General features: G+C 43.5%; 1 protein-coding gene across 2 annotated transcripts in view; it reads right to left on the reverse strand.

Moving 5' to 3' along the window:
* Positions 1-24,107, reverse strand: part of DPY19L1 (dpy-19 like C-mannosyltransferase 1) — a 477,954-nt gene extending 453,847 nt beyond the window's left edge. Inside the window, exon 1 of one of the 2 annotated variants that reach the window (XM_086964815.1) lies at positions 23,657-24,107. In XM_086964815.1, the coding sequence (XP_086820941.1) occupies positions 23,657-23,984 (328 nt within the window). In that variant the 5' untranslated portion in view covers positions 23,985-24,107. The remainder of the gene's footprint in view (positions 1-23,656) is intronic. The other variant, XM_086964814.1, reaches the window with a different exon arrangement.
* Between the last annotated feature and the right edge of the window lie 547 nt (positions 24,108-24,654).

Below are 24,654 nucleotides of genomic sequence, written 5' to 3' on the forward strand. Positions count from 1 at the left end.
AAAATGATTAAAAAATAAATAAAAAATAAAATAAAATAAAAATAAAAATCTCACTTGCACCACCACACATTGCATATTTGTTCTAATTTGTTGAACTATCAATGCGCAAATTGGAATCCAGATATATTGTTGATTTGGAAAGTCTCGCCCCGAATGGGCTGAATATTAGTGAGGAGCTAGCAATTCACTTACATGAATGATATGTTTTTTAGTCTGAATACAGTTTGCTAAAGTGTAATGATATCATGTTTTTAATTCCAGATTGGTTTGAGCACTGATACTTGTAAGGACAACTGATGGTTAGAAGATCAAGGCCAACACATCACGAACATGTAGGAAAGAACTATGTAGAATCTGTTGACATATGAATTACTGATAGCCCACTTGGGCAAGACAATGAGAAAAGCGGATGTCATAGCTAAATACTGCATGAATGCAATCGCCGTATTTGCGTTAATGAATGGGAATTACAATTACTAAATGAGGCTAATACATCGCAAACAAAGATGAAATTATTGAAATATGTCATGAAATGATACATATTACACTTACGTGTTTCTGAGGCTGAAATGCATTTTAAAAGATGGCCGCCACAGTTGTATGTTAAAGTCACGTGAGGTGCAAAGTTTTTATGTATTTAAACATGGTGGCACTTATGGTTTACGAGCGTGATCAAGGGCTATTCCCCGAAACGAGTCGTTTTTCCCTTTGCTAAATAAATCCAAGCTACAGCATTCGAGGTGTCCGAATGGTTCTTTATGGTTTTGGAACCTGGGAGCGGATAATCGCAAAGCGTCGGCTTTGTTACTCGGACCGCCCAGACAGCCTTGAAGTCTTTCCCGGCACTCGTGGAGCAGATATATATATATATATATATATATATATATATATATATATATATATATATATATATATATATAGGAAAACAAATATAAAAGGCACTGTTATTTGCAATGTCAATAGCTCAAAACTCACGTAAATACGAGACCTATTGCATTGCAAATGCCTTTTAAAGGTGGAAAAGATTTTTTAAGTGCCACATGTGCTGATAAGTGAGAAATGGTACCCAAGAAATGCTAACCACTGGCTCTACAAAACCAGCATTTTAGCCATTAGATGAAGTTTTCTTCTTTTTACTCCTTTCTAGCTGTGTGGTAGTGAATAAAATAAATACAAATACCTCTCCAACTGCTTAAGAACGCTATAAAACATGAGGTTAGTAGTGTAAAAACAAATGTTATCCTTGGAAGACAAAACAAGGAGCTGTAACTGTCGGTGCTGAGTAGGTGATGTAGTGACTGCGTTTTGTGACCTCTGTTGTGTTCAGCAGCTGTATAGAGATCAGCTAGGATGCCAGTTAGAGTGGGTGAATAGGTTATACCTTTTAGAATAAAGAAATATCATTTTATACATGTGCAAGGAAGAATTCATATTTGTAAAGCGCGAAGATATCACCCCTTATGGTTTCAAGGCGCTGGGGGCAGTCTGGGAAATTAAATGAGCGGTTGCCCACCGTCACATGGTGCTGAGCTGAGCTGAGGCCGGCATCGTGGATCGACCGTGCTCCGGAGTCAGCCAGACGCTCTGCCCGCTGCGCCACACCTCTCTCCGCCACACCTCTCTCCCAAGGAAGCCCACTACGCTACGCGTGCTTTGCATTGGCTCTGCTCTCTTAAATCGGCTGGCCAGGTTCGCCTGTCCAGCAACCTTGCATCCAATAACACATCCCCTGGATGTCAGCTTCGGGTCACTGAAAACAGAGCTGTCCTTTGGGGTTATATGTCATTTAGACTCAATTAACTGCACGGCGCAGGCGCGACCGGTTTCGTGGTGACAGTTACATTTGCTTAAATTAGAGCTTTTGCAATTGTAAATGGTATTGTAAACGATAATTAATTTTATCGCATAGAAACATTTGAAATGAAAGACGATGGCGATTAACCATTTGAAATGAAAGACAATGGCGATTAACCCTTTGCTATCAAGCTCTTCCCAACCTACAACGTTTAAAACTTGGCCTATTTGAGAAACGTCGTGCGTCACAGGGGAACAACCACCACCATCGCCCAGTGGGTTTGTGTGCCTGCTACAGAGATGTGTTTGTAATTTGAAGAACAAATAAAAATAAATACTGAGTTCATTTTAGTAATATTATTATTTTTGAGTTTATACAAATGAAGTTCTTTTGTTTTTTGTGCATGTGGGGTTGCTGTGATTGTAACTTCCCGGGATGTGTTGGTTGGTCTGTTCGGTATGATTTGTGAGTGAATAGATAACTGTGGGTATGTTGGGTGGGTGTGATTTATGGTTGTTCTGCCACTGGAGATAGTGGTGTGTGGTTGTGTTACACCAGGAAAAGAATAAATACATCTAGGCCGTTTACAGCATTAGCAGAAAAAAAAAGATACGACTTACCTGCATGACGAGATTCCCGGTTGGGGCGACGGACGGGTAGAATGAAGAGAGAGGAGGGGAGCGGATTGGGAGAAGCAAGTAAGAATAGTGAGAGAGGTGGGTGCAGAGGGGAGAGTGATAGGTGGACGGGGGACCGCAGGCCAATGGGTGAGTAAACGGACTGAGGGATGAAAAGCGGACGAGTGACTACTTGAGGAGAAATGAGCGGTTGGAAAGTGTTAAGGGGTGGGGGGGGGGGGGGGGGAAGGAGTGGAGCGGTCCAATGGTCAAAGGATGTGTGGGTGAGTAGACGGAGCCAGGGTGGAACGAGCGGTTTAGGCAGGACGAAGGGCTGAAGTGAGTGGGCAATGCTCTTGTACAGGTATTGGTGCCTGCTGCAGAAACCTTGCCCATCCATGGAATGAGACGTCTCCACGAGCACCCATTAACCGGCCAGCACGGCCCCGCCCGTCCTAGTAAAAGCAGAGATTGCCTTGCTGTGCACGCGGCCCAGCGGACGAGCTTACCAAAGCCATTGCAGTCAATGGCTGTGACCACGCGCTTTAGGAGACACGCGCTGTGAAAGTGTGTGAGAGCGCGAGAAGAGACGGGCTCGTTCACAGCGCGTGTCTCCTAAAGCCGTTGACTGCAATGGGTTTATTAAGCTCTAGCACCTCTCCTGTCCCACTTCGGTACCTACACGTCGACAACAAGTCTCGCTGGCGACAGCGCTTCGCGCTGCGAAGCCAGCGATACCTACAAACCACCTTCACTAAAAGATTTGTTTTTAAATTCTGAGCTCAGAGCGCCCAAACTCCAAATCTCTAGCTTTGAAAGTTACACTTGTAAGAGGTTACAAGGTAGCTCCAAAGATAGCCCATGGGAGAGCTAGTCCTTGTAATAGTGAAATACTGCCCATTTCGTTTTTCGCTATCCGGATATGTGAAACATTTCGCACACAGTGCACCCTGCCCATGGGGGTACCTTGGGCCTACCTTAGGGATGCCCTACTTGTAGTGAAAGGGAAGATATGGGCCTGGCACGTAGGTGCACTTTACAACTGCATTCACAGGCACTGCAATGGCAGGTCTGAGACAAGATTACAGGGCTACTCATGTAGGTGGCACAACCAGTGCTGCAGGCCCACTAGTAGCATTTGATTTACAGGCGCTGGCACACATAGTGCACTTTACTAGGGACTTACCAGAAAATCAAATATGCCAATCATGGATAACCAATCCTAATGACATTATACACAGTTGGCACTCAATGATTTTGTTAACTATATGCAGATCTCAATCTACATGTTAACCAGACAAAGACAGTCATAATGAAGTCGGAGAGGAAATCCGGTACCTGCCGGGCAATGAGAATTAAGGATTCCATTTTCAAACAGACCAACACTTTCTCATATCTTGGTGTAGCCTTTGACAAGGATGGCACTTGAAGTCATGCAAAGGTTGCTGCTTTTCAAAAGCGCCGGCATGGCCCTACGCAAATTAGCCAGAAGACTCTGTACTAATACGCCATGAGAAATACTCCTCATTTACAAGGCAAAATGTCTTAGCAAAGCATTATACGGGTCAGGCATATGGGGTTACGGAAATTGTATGGCCATACAACTAGTGGAGAAAGAATTTCTAAGACACCTACTTGCCACCCCTAAATCCGCTTCAACTTTTGTCTGCCATGAGGAGTTGGGAGTTTCTTTCCTGGTTGACCTGATCAAGACCAAACAGATTCTGCTCTGGCAATAAATATGGTCATCAGAGCACACCCGTTTAAATTGGATTGTCATCAGGGATTGTTTAAACTCAAACCACCACGCACGAATTCCGTGGTTAACATACATTCAAGCGCTTTTTCCAGGACCTGGGGCACCTAGAATACTTTACCAACCCTGATTGTTTAAGTGAACCAAATAGGAAAGAACTAAAGGTTGACTGTTTGGCTCATCTTGAGAATATCATGTTGTCCGCAGAACTGTCTAAACCCTCAGTTTTAAGAAACCAGCTTAATTTAACCAGTTACGACATGCAATTATACCTTAGATATGTGCCACTCCAAAAGCATAGGTATATTCTAACTCGTTTTAGGATGGACATTTTTCATCGTATGGTTACCTTTCGGAACCAACCGATTGGTCCTCCAATTTATCAAATTGTCCCTGCGACGTCTCAAAAGAGACAACTATGCATGTTGTATTTTTTTGCAAACTTTATAAAAAAATTGAGGAACTTTTATATACTAAGCTATTTAAAGCAGCTATACTTTGTTCAATGCCGCCCAGCCTATTTATTCTTACAACTAGTATTGACATTTGTGCAAGAATGTCATCCTTTTTATGGAGTGTTTCTTTAGGCAAGGAAGGAGGGCACTTTAACTTAACGAACAAGTGAGCTAAACAACGCTGTATATGTAACTGTTTTGGACTGGGCAAGTGGAACAGGATCGTATGGCGGACCTTAATTTGAGGTTCTTACGCTCCTGTACGCTGCCCTATGACCTCATATATAGACGTCTTTCTTCTTTCCTCCAAATGATCTTATGCGAATATAACCTTTATGATGCTTTTTAAACTGACCTGGTATGAATTGTTTTTAAATGAACTATTAGATTCCATTTTTTATATCACAGTAACGATGTAATGCGATTTGTTAAAGGATTTATAAGGTTTTTAAGATCGAAAATGAATGTTAGACTCTGGTTTTATGTATTACAGTAACAATGTGGATGTGATTTATATCAGGATCAACATGGTTTTATTTGTGATTATGTTGTTATCTGTATATTTATCTGTTTGCTGCTTTTATGTTCTAAATTTTATGAACGAAAAGATTATTACACATACACATTAGGCACAGGGAACACGTACACTTTAGCACCGAACAGCAGTGGTTAAGTGAAGTGCCCATGTAAACAAAACTGCAAAAACGAAGTCCAGCATACATTAAAAAAAGACAGGAGGTAGAGGCAAAAATACAAGGGAAACCACGCCAACGATGTAAGGTCTAACAGTGTCAATTTCTTGTAAGTGAAAATGAAGCCAGCCAAAGAACCATTTTCAAATACTTTTTAAAAACTTTATAGGGAAAAGTATGTTCATGGCTGTAAGTTGGGAATTCTATATGTCCACAGACACAGGACTTCCTTGGACAAGAGCATTTTCAAATACATTAGACAAAATTCCACAGCACAGAAGGTCTATTTTTAAAGACATTTTTTTGCCAGCAATTTGTTTTACCATTTCTCACGTTTTAACCCAGAGTATGCAAATAAAAACTCCTTGAAGTGTGGATAGGTTTTTAATGGAACGTTTCATGTTCTTTCTTCGAGTCATGCATGTTCAAGACACAGCTTAATTTGTAGACGAAAGAGTGATGAGTAAATAATTTACTTAGGCAAGCCTCTCAATAAAAAGAATATTTATATGGCAACAAGTCCAGAAGTCAACAAATGCCTACATGGAGCAATAACAACAATGATTTTGAAATAACACGCCAATTTTTTTTTACAAATGTTTACTTCGGAGGTCACTTTTGGGCATAAAGCCCAAGAAAATCTGCTTTCTATTTCCAACAATCAGCTAAAATCTTCCCAAAATTACTTCAGTAGGTAGTTCAAATTGCTGTCTTTTGTGAAGTCCGCATAACCCCAATGTAAAAACCTTCACTCTGGTTAGGCCTTTGCACTCTTTATGTTTGTACTAGAATTTCTCATGGACATTGCTTAGTTTAATTATTAAGCTATGTTTAACACTCGCGGCTACAGCTCAGGAAGTGAAATGTGTTCACGGAGATAAAAAGTGAACAACTCATCTAACATTCAATATATATTTTTATAAAACAGCAAAACACTGAGTTCTCAAGTCAAAATATACTTGTATTTAATTAATTAAAAATCATAAAAGGATGGACAACCATCATAAAACGCAATGCTTTAGAGTATGCATTTTAAAAACGTAAAAAGGACTTGGTCAACATCACAATAAGGGGCAGCTTATTATTTTAAAATAATGACCAATATAACAGTACATTTGGGAAATATGTGCTAATTAATTGGCTACTTGTCTAGAGTCGCTTTTTGCCAGTTCTTTTGCCGTGATTTTCCAAAGTATTATGGCTATGCAGGACAGGGGAATCGACGACCCTCCAAGACACTTAATGACCGCTGCTCTACATGTTCTTATTTGTTCCTTCCTTAGAGCCTCCCATAGGATGGATTTTCGAGTTTCCAATAAGAAAGGGCAAGCACATAGTAAATGTAGTAGTGGCTCTTCCCCTTGACCACAGAGGCGGCATTCCTTGGATGGCCATGTTGGTTTCCATTTTGGGGTCAAATCCTTTGAGGGGAAAGATCCCATTTGTAGCAAAGTCAGATAATACTTTTTCTGATGGGAGAATTGTTCCAACAGGTATTGTTGCAGTTTCAGCCTCTGGTAGTCCTGTATCACAACCCAGGCATGATGTTTTTTTTGCGTAGTTCGTTTTATCAGTTAGTAAAGAGTTCCACTTAATGGTGTTATTGACTACTGTTAGAAATGGGAACTCTGTTTGGCTAAGGCTTGCGCCAAAGCCAGGCAGAGACCACCAATCTAGTCAGGGCTTGGGAGTTACACTCCCAAGATCACCCCTGCTCACCCCCTTGGTAGCTTGGTACGAGCAGTCAGGCTTATCCCGGAGGCAATGTGTAAAGCGTTTGCGCAACACACACACACACAGCAGCAACACACTAGGCACACCACAAAAAGGAACTCTACACAAGGTTATATATGAAAATAGCCTTTGTATTACCATAAACACATTAGATCATAATCACACATATACACTGTGCCAACTGGCACTGGGCAGTATCTACAGGGGATTATATACACATGACTGGGTCACATGGACCACTGTCAGAATCAGCACTTAGTAGAAATAGTAGATGTAGAACATAGAAGACTTGGTTTGGGTGCCAATTTTGATGTTGGTGGGGGAAATGGAGTCATACTTGTAACACTAGTAGGAGGTATAGATGGTGTTCCTGTGAGTACATGGCAAGTATGCCATGCCAGAATTATCAGACGGCCACATTACCCGGAGGACTATGTCAAGAGTTGGAATCAAGCATGAGGTTTAGTAATATCGTGTGTTTTGTTTTTTTCCAGTTTATTGCTAGGTAGGACTGCTTCCTCAGGCCCAGTCGTTTCATGTGCACCTTCAGTTATTAGGTGGCAAGTTGACTTTTCCTTCGGTTTTGGTTTTAAGGGTAGAACGGAAGGGGGTGTGTAGTAACCGGCGAATCCAAGAAGACGAGCTCCGGTTAAGACGCGAGTCACATAACACACAGATTACCTTCTACAAAGTTCACGACAGGCTTTGTCAATTCCCTGATGAAGGGCATGCCACCTCAATGCCCGAAATGCATTGGATATGCTTTTTGATAAAGGCCTGATTTATGAACGATTATAATTATGATGAGATGTGACAAGGAACTAAATAAACAACAAATGAAAATCATGAAATAAACGAAGTACGCAATGAAAATGGTTTGAAAGTGTTTTCTTTCATTAAGGAGACACGACAACAGTGAGTGCCGATAAGGGATGACACCAGAGATCCTCTGGTTTCACGCATACAACTTGTTATTCAGACGTCGTGGGCCCTCGACGCCTCCTCATTGAGCACCACTAAATTGAATTAATCACAACAAAAAACAAAAGAAAAAACGCAAAGAATTCTAGCAACAAAGCTGTGCATCTTCCTACACCTTACCTAGTAATGTGGATGGGCATGTTGGCCTCAACGCAGACAAAACCCTCACCTACGAGGGTTCTGTAGAATGTATTGATGGTGTGGTGATTCTACTCTTGCCAGTTGAGCTGTGACTGGAGAGAGGAGGATCACGGTTTCTTTTGGCTTCGTAAATAAATTAAAGCGCAACACACTCTGCGTCTTCAACACACTGCTCAAGGTTTCTTTAATAGTGTGTAAGCAGATACCTTGCCCTGCAGCAGCAGTTACACCCAGGCACTGCAAATTGCAGCAGAGATCCGCATTTTTCTGTTGATCGCACGGAAAGTACAAGAGATGCTAGAGTCACCCATCATTCCACTGCTTATTATGAGCTGGTGAGAGTTATATATACACACACACAAGATGGTGACTAAGAAACACCAATTTAATGGTGTCTCTCAAATCTCAGGAGCACCGCGAAAGGTAAAGACAGCAGCCCCTGTGATATAAAGGCAGTGGAAAGCAAGTTCAGTTTTCACTGCTATGGCATCACAACTGAAAGTAAATGGGATTAGAATTCCATATTTGCCCCAACGGCTTCCTATGGAATTGTACATGCCAGCTGGGTTGGGGGGGCGCAATTGTTTTACTTTAAATTACGTTACAGAGCCTGACAATAGAGTAAGGTGGTTATTCATCAGGAGCACAGGTGTATCTAGCGATACAAATGTCAGTAAGAAAAGCCCATCAACATCAGCCGGAATGAACTACATGAGGTTTGGTCTGCAGTCTTTGACAAGTGTGGGTGGTTGTTCCCAAGGCCTTAAGTAGATCATGGACAATTCCTACATGTCGATGCCAAATCCCAAGGTTAAGGTGCCCTACTTCACATCCCAGTATACAGTCCAAATGAATCTAGTAAGATGAAGGAGCAGGGTCAAGTGTAAAGCAGTCTATTCATTTAGAAAGAGGATTATGATGGAAGAAGAGTCTTCCAGAGGCACAAAGTGGCCAGAGTATCATAAGTCACGCAATGCAGCAGATACAAAGCGCGGGCAGTTTTCTGGATATTGTAGAATTTTCCTAGCCTCTGAGTGGGTTTAGTAAGGAAAATGAAGATGGCTTAGCGAGTTAAGCACTTGTTGCCATTTGTATAACATGCAGGTCAAGAAGTTGCATACTAGTAAGTATGCCTCTCATCACCAACATGCTATTGTAACATCTTACTTTATTTCAAAAAGACAAAATGGTTAACATGAACCGCACAAAAAGGTTAGCATTCTGAATAGCTGCTCTGATCATAGGCTGACTAACAACTTCTCATTTAAAAACAAAGACGGTTTGACGATGCATTTCAGCTGCCGATTAGCAGTTTATCTTTTGGAATTCTCGATCACGTGGCCAGTCTCTTAATAATGGACAAATTGAATGGTGTTGAACTTGAATCATCTGGATTTTGCAATATACTAACATTTAAAAAGCGCTCACCATTTCAGGCGATTTGACCCCTTAATGTGCCTCCCAAACATTTTCTAAAAACAGCTAAGTTTTGGAAGGGAAAGTTGGAACAGGAATGAGGTCGGACAAGCCAGAATAGGAAGATCAATCGAGGTAACAAGACCCCTTTGATGCCTTTTTTGTGGTTCTATAAAAGGGGAGGGAGGAGGGGGGGGAAATCTTGGGTCAGGACTCCACTACACTCTACCAGTATCCGCCACTGGCCAGAGCTTACTTAGCTCTTGTATCAGGCCTACATTAAATAATTACCCTCTTAAATAGCGAATCAACTGCTTTGAACAATGCAATAATATCTAAGGAAAAGAATGATAAATACAAGCAACATTCAAACTGGTAATTACATATTTAAATATTTATTCCTACTGTAGAAGATATTAAAAACTAACTTGTTGCACTACAATAGTGTATTCTCTCCAAGCTCAGACATAGACTTACACAGTAGGTGCCAAAGCTTTTACTTCGATCCTTTGTTAAATGGGAGGATCAAAATCCCCCTAAGAAAAATTCAATTTGTAGTTATTGTTAGCAAATATAAAGTGATTGGGGTTCTACCGACAGCAATCGAATGTGCCTCTTGGTTTAGGTTTGTACTTGTTGGCCACTTTAAATGTATTTATTATTGCGACATGGGTCTTAGTAACTCAAAATCTCTGCATCCAGGAGTCTAGTATTGATAAAGAAGGGGGCTTCTGGCTCATGGTGTCAGTCGAGTTTGAGGTCGCCAGGAAAAGTGAAACTTATTAGGAACATTCGAATCCTTCTCTCGAGTTCTCTGTGGGTGAGAAGGAAGTGAGACTCAGGGACATGCTTATCGAACACTAGAACCCTGACCTCAGAGGACTGTTTTTGTTAGTACCCTAAGAGGTAAAAAACATTTATTTTTCAATGACACATGAGACCTATTAGCGGAGTAAAAGAAATATGGAGCAAAATACTTTTTAAGAATGGTTTAAGTAAATGGAACCTAGAGAAACCAGAATATAGAAATTCTCCAAGAAATTATACAGCCATCATTAAAAAGGTACACTAATAACCTGCACGTAAATTAGCATATGTACATAATTAGAACAATATCATTTATACTGTGTTCTGTACTTTGGGTTGGTTTTCAATTCTTTTAATTTCAGCTCAGAACAATGTTGTTTTCTCATTATCAGGAATGACCATGACCGGAACATAAAGCAAACCCTGGGGACAGTGTTCCGCCTGACATGAGTAACTAAGGGGTTCCCCCAAGAATATTGGTCCTGACAAAAGCCATCTACCCCATGAAGGCGCAGGTGGGCTGAAACATGTAGACCATTCTTTTACCATAAGATGTATGGATACATTATACATACTATTTTCACTTCCACTTTTATTTTAACCTTACCCTCCTTATCTTTTTCTTTATCAAATCATTTTTTAGATAAGAGGTAATATTAAATCACTCTTATTGTTGGATTTCTGCTTTCATCTCAGAATCACCTTCTGGTGGAGGAAACAAGACCCAATGATGAGGTTACCAACCATTAGTAGGCTGACGGTAAAGCATATACCACTGGCAGAAAACGGCTGCTGAGGGTCCTACAGACTTTTTGGAGATTCCTCTAGATCACATGGTCCCACTCTCTTTAACATTTCATTGTTTGAATATGCCATAATTTAATTTTTTGAGTATATAAATACTCCTTTTTTATAAAAGCAAGTATTTGACTGGACAATCACCCCTTGCTGCTATTGATAGTAATCTGAGTTTCAAGCCTCAGTTCACCCCGTGCACTGGACCGTGGACTGCTCGACCTATGCTGCTTCTACTGAGAGTCAAGTGCTGAAGGGGTACTGGGCCCATCTGCTCCGGACCCATATCAAGTCTGACCCCACGACATCAGGAGTAAAAGGCCTTAACCCCCACAGTTGGGCCCAGTAGCTCCGCCTTGGCCCTCTTACAGGGGTTCTGACATTACCTGCAGGCCTCAAAAAAGGTACTCACCCACTCACTATGACAGTTTTTAGGTCTACTGGCCCAACATGGCAAGTTAGATCAACAGCTTTGCTAATTATAGCCAGCTTAGTGCATCAACAATGGGAGGCTCTGGGAGACAGCAGGCTAAAACGATATTAACAACTTTAATGGTGGTAAAGAACAGGTGTTGGTTGGCTGATTGCAGCGTGGACTCAGACTGCTGACCTTACACGGCAATCAGCCAAACACGTTATGTTATTGATTCTTATATAGCGCACAGCTGCCCCAGCAAAGGGGAGTCCCGGCACTTCCAGCTACGAAGTATAACACACACAACAACCTGAAACCGTTTCAGCTGCCATAACACAGTAAACTAAACTAAAGTAAAGAGAAAGGTTTTAACAGCTTTTCTAAAGGCGAGTATACAGTCTGTGCCGCGGATCTGTTCAGGCAGAGAGTTCCATAACCTAGCTGCAAGGTAATGGAAGGACCGTCCACCCGCACAGCTGCGCTTAAACCGTGGGACAACAACCAACTGCTGCCCCGCCGAACGCAGCCTGCGGGAGGGAACATATGGAGCAAGCAAGTTACTCAACAAGTTGGGGCTAGCAAGTTTCACTATCTTAAAAGATAGGCACAATACCTTAAATTGGATAGGCTTCTCCATAGGAAGCCAATGCAGCCTCCGGATAGTGCCAGCAGCAGAACAGGATCGCGGGAGACCTACCAGGATTCTGGCTGCAGCATTTTGGACACGTTGCATCCGAAGTATTTCAGCCTTATTTGCCCCAAGTAAAAGGGAAGTAGCATAGTCCAGGCGAGATAGAATAGTCGCCTGTCCAACCAGCTTACGTGTAGCGGGATCGAAAAACTACAAAAGTGGCTTAAGACCCCACAAAAGGCCGAAGCATGTGCTAGCCACTTTCCTGGTATGATCCTGAAAGCTAAGAGAGGAGTCCATACACACCCCAAGATTTTTAACCACAGTCTTTGGCGTGGGGACATCACCCAGGACAGGTGGCCACCAATGCTCACTCCACAGGCTCGCGTTCTTCTCAACCAACAAAACTGAGGTTTTGTTGTCATTGAGTTGCAGGCAATTAGTAGCCATCCATTCGGCTACAGCGGCCATTCCATCTCTAAACCTATAGGCATTAGGGGAGGACCCTTCAGCCAAGGTAACAACAAGCTGTGTTTCGTCGGCATATAAGACCATATCAAGGTCCCATTGCCTGGCGACAGCTGCCAAAGGCTGGACATACAGATTGAACAGTGACGGGCTCGGGGGAGCGGACACTCTGAACAATCTTTCGGTCAGAAAGGATCTGAACCATTCCAGAGCCGACCCGATCTCCCCAGCATCCTCTAGCCGCTATAGCAAGATGTCATGCGAGACTGTGTCGAAGGCGGTACTAAGATCTAACAAGATCAGTGCCGCACTCTGACCGGCATCAAGAATGGACCTCAGATGCTCAGTAGTGCCCAGGAGAGCAGTCTCCGTACGTGGCTCGGTCGAAACCCATTCTGAGATGTATCCAAGATGTTATTGGAGATCAAGAACTGAGTAACCACATTGTTGACATGTGCCTCTGCAACCTTAGCCACCCAAGGGAGGGGAGAAATGGGTTTGAAATTTTCCGGTTTGGAAGAGTCCAGCGTAGGTTTTTTTAAGAATAGGGGATACCTGAGCCTGTTTCCATAGTGCCGGAACAGTTGCAGTCAAAAAGGAGGAATTAACTATTTGACAGAGTGGAGCCCGGAAAATGGAAAATGAATCCCTGAATGCGTTGGTCTCAGAGGGTCGGCAGGAGAGCCAGTTTTAATTTTACCATTCAGCCGAGTGAACTCCTCCTGAGACATACAGGGGATAGCTGCCAAGGTCGGCCGAGACCCAGTGCCCAAGGACAAAGAAATGGAATGAGTGGAGACTAGAGGAAAAGATTGGTAAATGGCACGCACCTTTTCCACAAAAAAGGTGGCTAAATCGTCACACTGCTGTGCAGACGATATAGCAGGCATCGTAACTTTCCTGGACCCAAGATCTTTAAAAAGCTTAAAGATACATTTAGCTGGGTTAGGACTCAACTTGATTTCACTAGCATAGTATGCAGCGGCAAGCTTTACAGATAGCTTTGTGGTACTGCTTGATTTTTGCGAGGTAGCATAGCTGTATCTCAGAATCATAATCCCTTCACCACTTCTGTTCAGCCTTTTTGCATGCTTTCCTTAGTACAGTTAGAGTCATTTTACCATGGGCTAGTAGTGGAAGTACGCCCCTTAAACCATTTAGCGGGGATCAAGGAGTCAAGACCATGGTTTATCCAGTCACAAAATGAGCCATAATCAGACTCAGAGTCATGTAACGGACCCAAAGGGTTGACAGCGAGAAAATCATGTAGCTCCTCCAGCTTCAACATATGCCAAGGGCGTTTATAGACCGGCTTTAAGATGTCTGAATTACAAGACTCAGTGAGCGGACCAGACATTACAACCAAAGCATGAGGAGTCCAAACCCATAGGTATAGGCGTCTCTACCTTAGAAAACTGAATATTAGAAAATATAGGGTCTAATAAATGCCCAGCTATATATGTAGAGCCAGACATGAATTGGTCCAGCTGAAAAGCAGCCAAGTCTGCAAGAAGCCTGCAGATTTCACGGTCATGGGTTAAATCAAAATGCAGATTCAAATCCCCAAAGATACTAAAATTAGCAGTACCCACGGCTAGCGAGCCGACTGTTTCCAAGAGGGCATTTTTAAATTGGCAGCTGGCCACGGAGGCCGATAAAGCAGGAGTCCTGAAAGTGTTGAGTGAGGTCTCACAGAGATTCTAAAACGGGCACATTCGCAGCCTTCAATAAGTTCCTTGGTAAACAGACATGAATAACAGGATTTGAAGATAACTGCAATACCTCCCCCTCTGGATTCCCTGTTGATCGTACATATGGAATATCCAGAGAGTAGTGCTAGATTAGGCTCCGCTACCATGTCCTCACTTAGCCACGCCTCACACAGGAAAAACAGATCCGGAGCATCCTCTGTAACAAGTTCATACATTTCCAAGTAGTGTTTAGCCAGCCACCTTACGTTGAGCTGTAATATTTTCAACCAGGCCTGGGGCTGACCACCCGATACACGTGTTAGGGGTGGAGAGACCGGTATAACAGCTACAAGCCGTGCAACCAATAGATTCTACCCCTAAGTTAAAAGGAGCCGCCTTACATAGAATAGTCCCCGAGTTAATAGCCAGAAGTTCTTCCCTGCCATAAGTGTACCGTCCAGGTTTCTTACAACCAGGGATTCTGGCGAGAGGAGACGTAAAGGCGCAGACGGGCTTGCCTTTGGCGCGCAGACGGGCTTGCCTTTGGCGCGCCTCTGGCACGCCTCTGGCACGCCCGCTGCGCTACCACTCCACAGACCTAAAATATAGGAGGACACAGCACCTAGACCGCCAACCAAGATGGCGTCTAGCAGGTGAAACCGGAAGTGAGGGTTTCCACGAGTCGAGTTCAAGACGCCCTCCAAACAGTCAGCCTGAGAGGCTGCGGTGGACCAGGGCGCTTGAAGCAGTTAAAAAGTGCAGGTAACACAAGGAGAAACAAGCATTAGAAATGCAATAGGTCTCGCAGCATTAGAGTTAGTGCATTTAGAATTGTTTATGGTTTTTTTTGTAAATCTTTAGCATGAGGTTGAGGGTGAGTGAGGGTGAGGGGTTGAGGGTGAGGGTGAGTGAGGGTGAGTGAGGGTGAGTGAGGGTTGAGGGTGAGTGAGGGTGAGGGGTTGAGGGTGGGTGAGGGGTTGAGGGTGAGTGAGGGTGAGTGAGGGTGAGTGAGGGTGAGTGAGGGTGAGTGAGGGTGAGTGAGGGTGAGTGAGGGTGAGTGAGGGTGAGTGAGGGTGAGTGAGGGTGAGTGAGGGTGAGTGAGGGTGAGTGAGGGTGAGTGAGGGTGAGTGAGGGTGAGTGAGGGTGAGTGAGGGTGAGTGAGGGTGAGTGAGGGTGAGTGAGGGTGAGTGAGGGTGAGTGAGGGTGAGTGAGGGTGAGTGAGGGTGAGTGAGGGTGAGTGAGGGTGAGTGAGGGTGAGTGAGGGTGAGTGAGGGTGAGTGAGGGTGAGTGAGGGTGAGTGAGGGTGAGTGAGGGTGAGTGAGGGTGAGTGAGGGTGAGTGAGGGTGAGTGAGGGTGAGTGAGGGTGAGTGAGTGAGGGTGAGTGAGGGTGAGTGAGGGTGAGTGAGGGTGAGTGAGTGAGGGTGAGTGAGTGAGAGTGAGTGAGGGTGAGTGAGGGTGAGTGAGGGTGAGTGAGGGTGAGTGAGAGTGAGTGAGGGTGAGTGAGGGTGAGTGAGGGTGAGTGAGGGTGAGTGAGGGTGAGTGAGGGTGAGTGAGGGTGAGTGAGGGTGAGTGAGGGTGAGTGAGGGGTTGAGGGTGAGGGGTTGAGGGTGAGGGGTTGAGGGTGAGGGGTGGAGGGTGAGGGGTTGAGGGTGAGGGGTTGAGGGTGAGGGGTTGAGGGTGAGGGGTTGAGGGTGAGGGGTTGAGGGTGAGGGGTTGAGGGTGAGGCGAGACCTAATAATCCAGGGTAATACCGATTGTTGGCTGTTGAAACAGGAGACCAGGGGCGGACAAACTGTGTGATCCTGTATGGGGCTAGAAATATCAGTCTTTCAAGCATGCAGATGTCTGCAGAAACACATGAAAATATGGCAGCAGTGTGCTGATTCCCGCTGACTTATCCTAGAACATTCAACGTTAATCGCCAATACCATAGATACCGAAGTACAGACATACAACCCTGTAGGGTGATCTATCTTGTGAAACACCACTCAAGGGAACATGGACATTTTCTGGGGGTAACATTGTAAGATACAGACAAGTAACATCGCAGCAGATTACACTGTTTTAGTTTAGTTATCAAAAATCTGTAATGAAATATTACTTCATGAACAAATGTCTATATATATGTTGCTCATTGTGCTGTATGATGACAATAAATGCAATAAAATTTGTTGTGAATAAAAAAAATATTCCACAAGAGAGCGATAGAGCCCCCTCCCCACGGTGGAATCCATCTGTCAACAGTGAAAAGAGCAGAAATGAATTTCCCAACTGACACTGTTTTCTGCCAACCAAAAAATGAAAATAACAATAAAGAGTTTAACTAGTACCACTGACTTCAGGCTCTGCAACAGTAGTTCAGTCTAAAAGGTCAGAACCAGTGGATTATTTCATATTTCTCTGCCATTAACAACACACCTGTGTGCCTAGACTTCTTTCCTTTCGAATTCGACCTCATTACGTTTGATACCTTAAAATCTGAAGTTCATTTGTATTCTGAAAACGAATAATAGTGATGAAAGTAAAACTATTAGTTTGCATCGTGAAAACGGCAGTTCGACAGCTAAGTAAGCGTAGAATGAGAAAGCAGCTCTTGGCTTCGGCAAGATCTAGTTGCCAAGATGTAGTTGGCAGGCGGACAGTGCCAAGACACGATGGCGTTATTCGATAAGTAAAACAAGCTTGTGACAGAAAAGATATTCGCTAGGAAGAAAAAAACACACACACACACCATACAGACAGCACGTGACGCCACACGTAGGGTCCGCATTCCCTATGTAGGATGTATACGGACGTCCACGTTAGGATCAGGCGCACACAGCGGTAAAACAAAGCTGCGGCACGAAATGGAAACGAAGGGGGAAGGAAATGTGTGGCAGCTAATGCGACGTATTGAGGCACATGGCGCAGCCTCAGACCTATGATTTTAGACGTCTGGTGCCTCAATTACAGGGAGGGTGACTTCAATGAACTACCAATAAGGCGTCGTCGTGATAATAAGCAGAGCCTGTAGACTGAAGCCGCTCCTCCAAAGGCAAATACATTTTTCTGCCATAACTTTTCTGAATAACGTTTTTTGAATAACGTTTTAAAAGGAAGACCAAAGATGTTTACTGTTTGAATTCTATACTGTAAGCTATTCTTCGTTTTAAAAACAACCCCGTTCCAAATAAACCACTGCTGTGAGAGAGACTGAAGTCCCTTTTCCGTTTTACTGCCGTTGTTTTGAAACTCAGTGATAGGACCGTAGCACTTCTACGGGATTGGACGAATTGTTTCTACTTCGTATGAGCAACCAACAAATGGCCCAGTTCATTGAAAACTCGATTGTTATTGGCTGACTGGTCGCTCCCCCTCACCCCCTTTAGCTTCTGTCACTCCAAGCAGGATGCAGTGGATGTGGCTGGAACAATACCAGACAACACGAGACTTTAGAGCTAGATAAATCCTTATACAGCAACAGCGACTTGCCAAATTATAAACGACGGCGAGCAGAATAAAAACAAGCAGGATTAGATTGCAGCAAAGCAAATAGAGGAAAACAAGACGGACGGACGGAAGAGAGGGGAGGGGGGAGGAGAAATGCGACACGGAGGGAAGGGGAGGGGGCGGAGCGGGTTAAATTATACAAACAACAAGCTGGAGGGAAGAGAGGGGAGGGGGGGAGGAGAAATGCGACACGGCGGGAAGGGGAGGGGGCGGAGCGGGTAAACAAAGACGGACATGCACGCGCCCGTGACTTTTAAGGTCAATGCGCATGCGCATAAGCTTAATGCGCATGCGCATTGACCTTAAAAGTCACGGGCACTGCAAGGAATCGCCACGATTCCTTGCAGCGTGGATAAAGAGTGGATAACTCGCAATAGTCTCGCTTGCTCGATGCGCATGCGCATCGACAGGCGAGACCTAAAAATGATTAACAAAATGACACTCATTAAAAGATGTAGCCCTAAATGTGCGACTGTGCAAGCGGCGTGAGAAGGCTAACAGAAAAAGTTAAAACGTTGCTTTCAGGTAGGATAACATACACCTCGTGCAAAAACATGGCAGCTCACCTTTGTGCAGTTCTTTTGTGGACATGGTGTTCATTACTAGGGTGTGATTACACCCTCCTCATTAGCCGATTACATCGAGAAGCATGTAAACTGTGTTTTCCAGTCCCAGCAAGTTGTCCTTCTTGATCTGTGGTGCCAGTGTCAAATTGGTTGGGCACAGTATAGCACCAAATTCCAGTTGTGCCACATTTCATAAGTGGCCACTTGGAACATCAGACGTCGGCTTGTGCTTACCAGGGCATTATATAGTCCAGAAAATCACTGTGCCACATATAGATTTTTAAGTAGTGGGACAAATAGACATAGTGTAATTTGTAGCTTAGCAACACAGATGCCTTTGAGGCTGAACGTAGCAGTCTTGCTTTTAAAACCAAGTGTGATTAAAAACAAGACTTTTCTGCCTGGTTGAATAACTGTGTAAATTGTGTGCAATAATTGGCGCAGTGCAGGAATTGTTTTTGAAAAGAACCCACACAGTTTTTTGTTTGCTCAAACTGATAAGCTCTTGTTAAAAAGTGTTCAAATGAAGGGCTACCCTGCTTGAGCAAAGGGTGTTTTGTTATATGTTACATGTTTTGTCCTAGTCAGGTCTATGAATCATTCATATTGTTGTCTATTTATGGTGTATGGACCCGAATTCATTGGCTGTTTTGTTGCGTGACAAGTTGTTGTTGTGGTGTGTTGCTTACAAATTTTGAATGAACATATATTTAATTCTTGAATGATGAATGGAAAAACAAAATTCAGGAAATTAAAAAAATCTTTTTTGATGAATTTCGAAATAGGGTGACATTGATTTGTTTTTTGTACCCTTTGGATTTTTTCTTGAAAGAATTACCAGTATAAGCAAAGCAATAGTTTTGGACAAAAGAACCTGGCTCGAATAAATCAACCATCCTTTCATGGAGGCGGTTTGTAAACATAAGAACCAACACAGGCATACTACGGCAGAAATTTGTATCATGTGTTCTTTCTAGGGCAGCTCAAACAGGAAATAATTCACCAGTCAGCACCTTCCAACTGTGCCCAAATCCGATTTTAGATTAGCTACCTGAGAGTGTATATTACTGTAAAATACGTTCACCTCTCTATCCTGCCCAGCGGGAAATATTCAATCATTACAAGGCACACTCCTTACTTTCTTAGACCAGAGGTCTTTTCATAGAAAGTGAGAACAGAGTGTGATTGTGATGGTGTGTGTGATACTTTGGGGTCGATTCCAATGTCGTTCGAAAGGGCTCCGAATCGGATTCGGGTTTGTTGAATCCGATCCGGAACCCTTGTTTCCGACCTAACCAAGCACACTTCCCAACGACTGATTTCCATGCCTGGAAACCGTTAGGCCTGTCCAAGTCCATTCTGAAAAGCATTCGGACAGGTTGCGTCTTTCGGCGTCTAATTGTACAGTTCTATGAACTCTGTTTCCGAGCTGGCGAGCACGATGACCAATTTGGACAGCAGTTCCGATTCGGTATCCCCGGAACGAATCGGCTGCCGGAATCAGTCTTTGGGGGCCCATAGCAGGCCCCCAATTCACCCAAGGCCCTCCATATCTGGCCTGTGGGGGTACCCATGAGTTCCCTCTCCCCCACCATGATACAAATGTCTGCCGTAGTATGGTAGGTACCATGGGGTGCCCGCCACAGGGTGCACAACTTTCTCCAGCAACCCCTTTCATCAATGGGACACAGAACACAGGCTCCCATAGAAGACAATGGAAGTCTGACCGACTCATATCCGGCAGCTTCTGGATGCATCCAAATCGCTTGATCGGAATCACCCAAAAGAGTCGTTCGTGAAGCATTCCGGAACCGATTTGGTCGGAATAGGCCCCTTTGTGTGGGTGACTGGAAGTGAGTGTTGACATACTTTCACATTCTGTCTCTCAATAGCACAAGCTACAAGAATGTTGAAAATGTAGCACACACCCTCATCTATGAAATGGACAGAGGAGAAAGTCATCAATATCTTTCCTTTTTCTCCTATTTTTTGAACGGAAAATAATTGTCCTGCATATTCCGAAAATCAAAAGGTCTTTCCAGAAAATCTTTCAAAATGTAACTTTTTAAAAATGTTAAGCAATTAAACAAGACACATGACTCATCTATCTAAAACTGGGAATACATACTCTCATTACATTCCCACTAAATAGTGGGAACCCCATAGGAAAAACTGCTGCCGGTTCAGATTTCTGACTAATCGCATGTTTGGAAATTTGTGGATAGTCTATTAGCTCCTCTGAGAAAAGGCTTTTAAAGAAAATGCTCCAATGTTTGGAGTCTCCAAGTTAGTCAATTTGTGGTGTGTAGGGGAGTAAGTAGCCTCATGGTAAATGCATAGTTTATGTACAGTGTATTTTACCAGTAAAGAGACTATTTAACTTTTGGCTGTAATGGAGTTGAGGTATACAGTCATGTGGCTTTGTTTAACCTCTAACAGGTTAATAAGTAGATGGCACCTCTTCCTCATTAGAGCGGAAAGGATTGCCATTTAATGAAGCAGCATAAAAAAAAAAAGAAAGAAGACCTTGCACATACACTAATGGATTGGGATGAAGGTGTAAATATGAAAGAGATAACTTAGGACAAGTTGTAACAATGAGGAAGAATACGATCTCACAGTATACAATCATGTATAAAGGCAAGAGACACGCATAAGTAATGCACTGTGCAATCACACCATTGACCATAAATGTAAATTAAACATAACAAATTACCTTGTATTAGGACCAAATAATGAGTTGACAAGCTTCTCAGAACATAATAAAACACAAGGCATGGTAGCAAAAAACCTATTAAATTGGTTATCCAAAAAGGACGGTGCACAAGAGAATACAGTTCAACCGGTCTCCAAAGGTCTTCGAAAAAACTTTATTATTCAAATTCTTTTTTTTTTTAAAAGCCTCAGCAACAGCCAACGCGTTTCGTTCCAGTGGAACCTCATCAGGGCTCAAATATAGTATCTTGGGATTTGATTACAAGGAGTCACTGGTCATGGTATGCCACAATAATTCATATGCAAGAGATTGTTACAAAGTTAGTATAGTGCATCAGAATGAAGGATTTATTCTATATACCGGTACTCCATATCCCTTGTATTTTCAAAGTCATGCATCAGTACCTTCTAACATCACTTGCACATAAAAAAGATTTCCGGACTGTACCATACGATCTGCAGGCCCGGATGTCCTCAAAGAGTAATGATAAACCCTATCAGATCAATAGATGCCCACTATCTCTGATACACAGTTCTTAGAAGGTACTTTAGTGACAAATTAACATTTGCTAGTAATATGGTTAGGCCACAGTTTAGGGGTTGGTGTGGATGCAAATGTTTTGACAAAAACGTGTGAGACCAATTTGTGGGTAACGTGCATTGCAGGTAGGTCATCTGATCTAATCAGTTATTATCTTAGTGATGCAGTAAAGTTTTGGAGCTTTTCTGGCACATTTATTTTACTGGTATACTTGTAAGTGTTCATCATCTCTGATAAACATTTCTCTGGAGGTAATTTAGTGACAAATTCACATTTGCTAGTAAAACGGTTAGGCCACAGGTTAGGGATTGGTGGCGCTGTAAATGTTTATTAGAAAATTTGTTTGAAATCAATTTGTGGGTCGAGTGCATTGAAGTTAGGTGAAGTAGATAATCCAAGTCACTGGACCTGCAGGTCTGGTAATATTTGTAAGATTTTTTTAAATAATCTATTACAGTTGACTTGTGACTGTAGCAATGCCTGCTGCCAGAGCCAGCAGCCAGGGTGAAAGGCAAGTCACAGAGCATTACAACATCTACAGTTTAATCAAGGGGCACAGAACTGGCATTTCCTTATTCGGATTTTTTTTACTAAATTGAAAAAGGGATCTGCAGAAAGGAGATGTTTATGCTGCATCTTTATTTTGTTCCACACTATAACTCATTTCATGAAATATAAAATCTCTGAATGTTTCCAAGCAATCTGAGCTATCATTTTTTAACCAGAGTTAGATTGAACTGATTGGAGTAACTTTCTACAAAAATTATTAACTGCTTTTTGGGGTGTTTAATTCTGCAGTACATAGTCTGCTTTTATTCTAATGATCAGCAATGAACATGAAAGAGGAAAACACCAAAATATTTAGTTTTTGGGGGAAGGGTGAAGGTGCGACCATGTATTATAAGGAATAAAATACCGCTTGCTGAATATTAAAATGATATACCAAGTCACCTTGAAGTTCCATGACCACATAAAGGAACACTGCCTTCGGTCTTGTTTCTCTACGTGGGCAAGGAGCTCTTCATTAACTTTCAATATTTATATGAACCAAATTGGGCAATGTATCCTTCTTCATCACAATCCCAAATTTATGAGGATGTAACAAGCAGGAGCAAGTTTTCAACAAACATTACTTAACAAAAAACTACTTAGCAAAAGTGTGTGTGTTTGTTCCACATTGCTGTACAGGTGTGTGTAACACTTGAGTGCATATGTGAAGCGGTGCATGCCCTGCGAGGTTAGTGTACATCTATCCTTGATGGTTGGAAAGGAATGCGGATGTTCTGGATGGGTGGAGAAAGTGGTATTGCACTACATGTGTGAATAGATGTCGGTCTCTGGCTTGGATACTGTAATGCTGCATGGGTAGTTGGGGTGTCTGTGTACATGTCCATCATAGTAGGATGGAATGCTACTATTCAACATGACCAGAATTGTGAAGTAGTAAAATAACGGAATGTTAGTGCCTGGCAGGAACTGGAAGCCTATTACATTCCTCCATTTTTGGAGGGCGGTTTCGGAGTCCAGCGTGGCAGTAGTTGGGTGTGAGAAAGTACTACATGAGTACAAATGGTGTAGGTGACATAAGCACGTTTTGGATGGCTGGACCGGGGAATAACCGCTTTAAGTGAAAGAAAGACGTATTAGTGTCGTGTATGGTGGAACTTTGTTTGGGGCAGGCGAGCGTGTCCTGGGCGTCTGCGGTTAACAGCATATGTGCAGCAATGTGTTGAATGTCTGACCTGGAATTTAATCCGTAGTTGGGACGGGAAAGGGCATGCTGGTGTTTGCGGAAGGTGCTACTGCCCGTTGGAGATGTTAATGTCCCACAAGGCTAAAAAGATGTGACCTGCATGTCGTTTGGCTCAGCTCTTAAGAGAGGAGCGTCCCTGTCTAGTCGCTGTCTCCCCCAATGGAAGTTAAAACGTCCTCCGGTCCCCCTCGGTCTTACCGAAGAAGATGGTACTGCAGATGCGGAGCCGGCGGCCCGACAGGCCCAGTGCTATATCGAGTAAACGTTGCAGACGGAAGAGGCGCCTTGTCTCTTCCTCCTCTGAATCGCAAGGCCCTAGGCTGCTGCTGCTCACGCTGCTCGTTGTACCCTCGTCCCCCTTGCTGCCGGGCGGGCAATCCTGCAGCAGAGGGCCGCCTCTGCAGGGCGGACGGGCCGGGAACTGGACAGTTTCAGCAACCCATCGGCGCCTGGGTACGGGCTCCTCCGGGGGAGGCCGAGGGCGGCCAGGCCCCCTCCCGCCCCGGCAGGCTCTCTTCGGCAGCATACTCCCGCCGGCACCCGCTGCTCCGGCACCAGCCCCAAGGAAGCTCAACCCAGGTGGCGGGCGGCGTGCGTTCTATTGTCAGGCTCGGGGAACGTCATAGAAGGACGCCCGCCCACTGGCCATAAGTTAAGCCATTCGAAGCACCGGTTAGCTTAGTAGAGCCCCGCCCAATGCATCATAGCCCCGCCTTCTAGAACAGAATTCTTACCCATTATACCAGAATTTCGTTCAACCGGGATCCGCCTACAAGATTGTAGTGCCGCCCACCTCCGTGACTTTTATTGGGGCTGTAGCTGAATCGCCACTTTGTCGTCCAAGAATCACTCCGCCCACTACTCACTTTCTCTGCCAATAGTCGTCCAAATTGAAATCGAAATTGGGTGTGTAGAATAATATGACACTGCCACCTAATAAGAGGTCGTGAACCGGTTTGGTTTCCCTGGTAGTAGTGGAGTAGCGTAATTTTGGCTCTACCATTTGTGTGATTAGCCTAAAATATATATTTCTATGTGGCCTCGTACTCGTGTGATATAACATTAATGTACTTTATTTATTTATTTTTTTAATGTGATTTTCTATAGCGCGAACATTACCCGAAGGTGTCAGAGCGCTTTATGTTGTAAATGTTTATCTTCTCTTTTCTGTAACCTTTCCATGTTGTCCACTTCTG

The sequence above is a fragment of the Lissotriton vulgaris genome, chromosome 4_1 (genome assembly GCF_964263255.1).
Source record: "Lissotriton vulgaris chromosome 4_1, aLisVul1.2, whole genome shotgun sequence".
Classification (NCBI taxonomy): Eukaryota; Metazoa; Chordata; class Amphibia; order Caudata; family Salamandridae; genus Lissotriton; species Lissotriton vulgaris.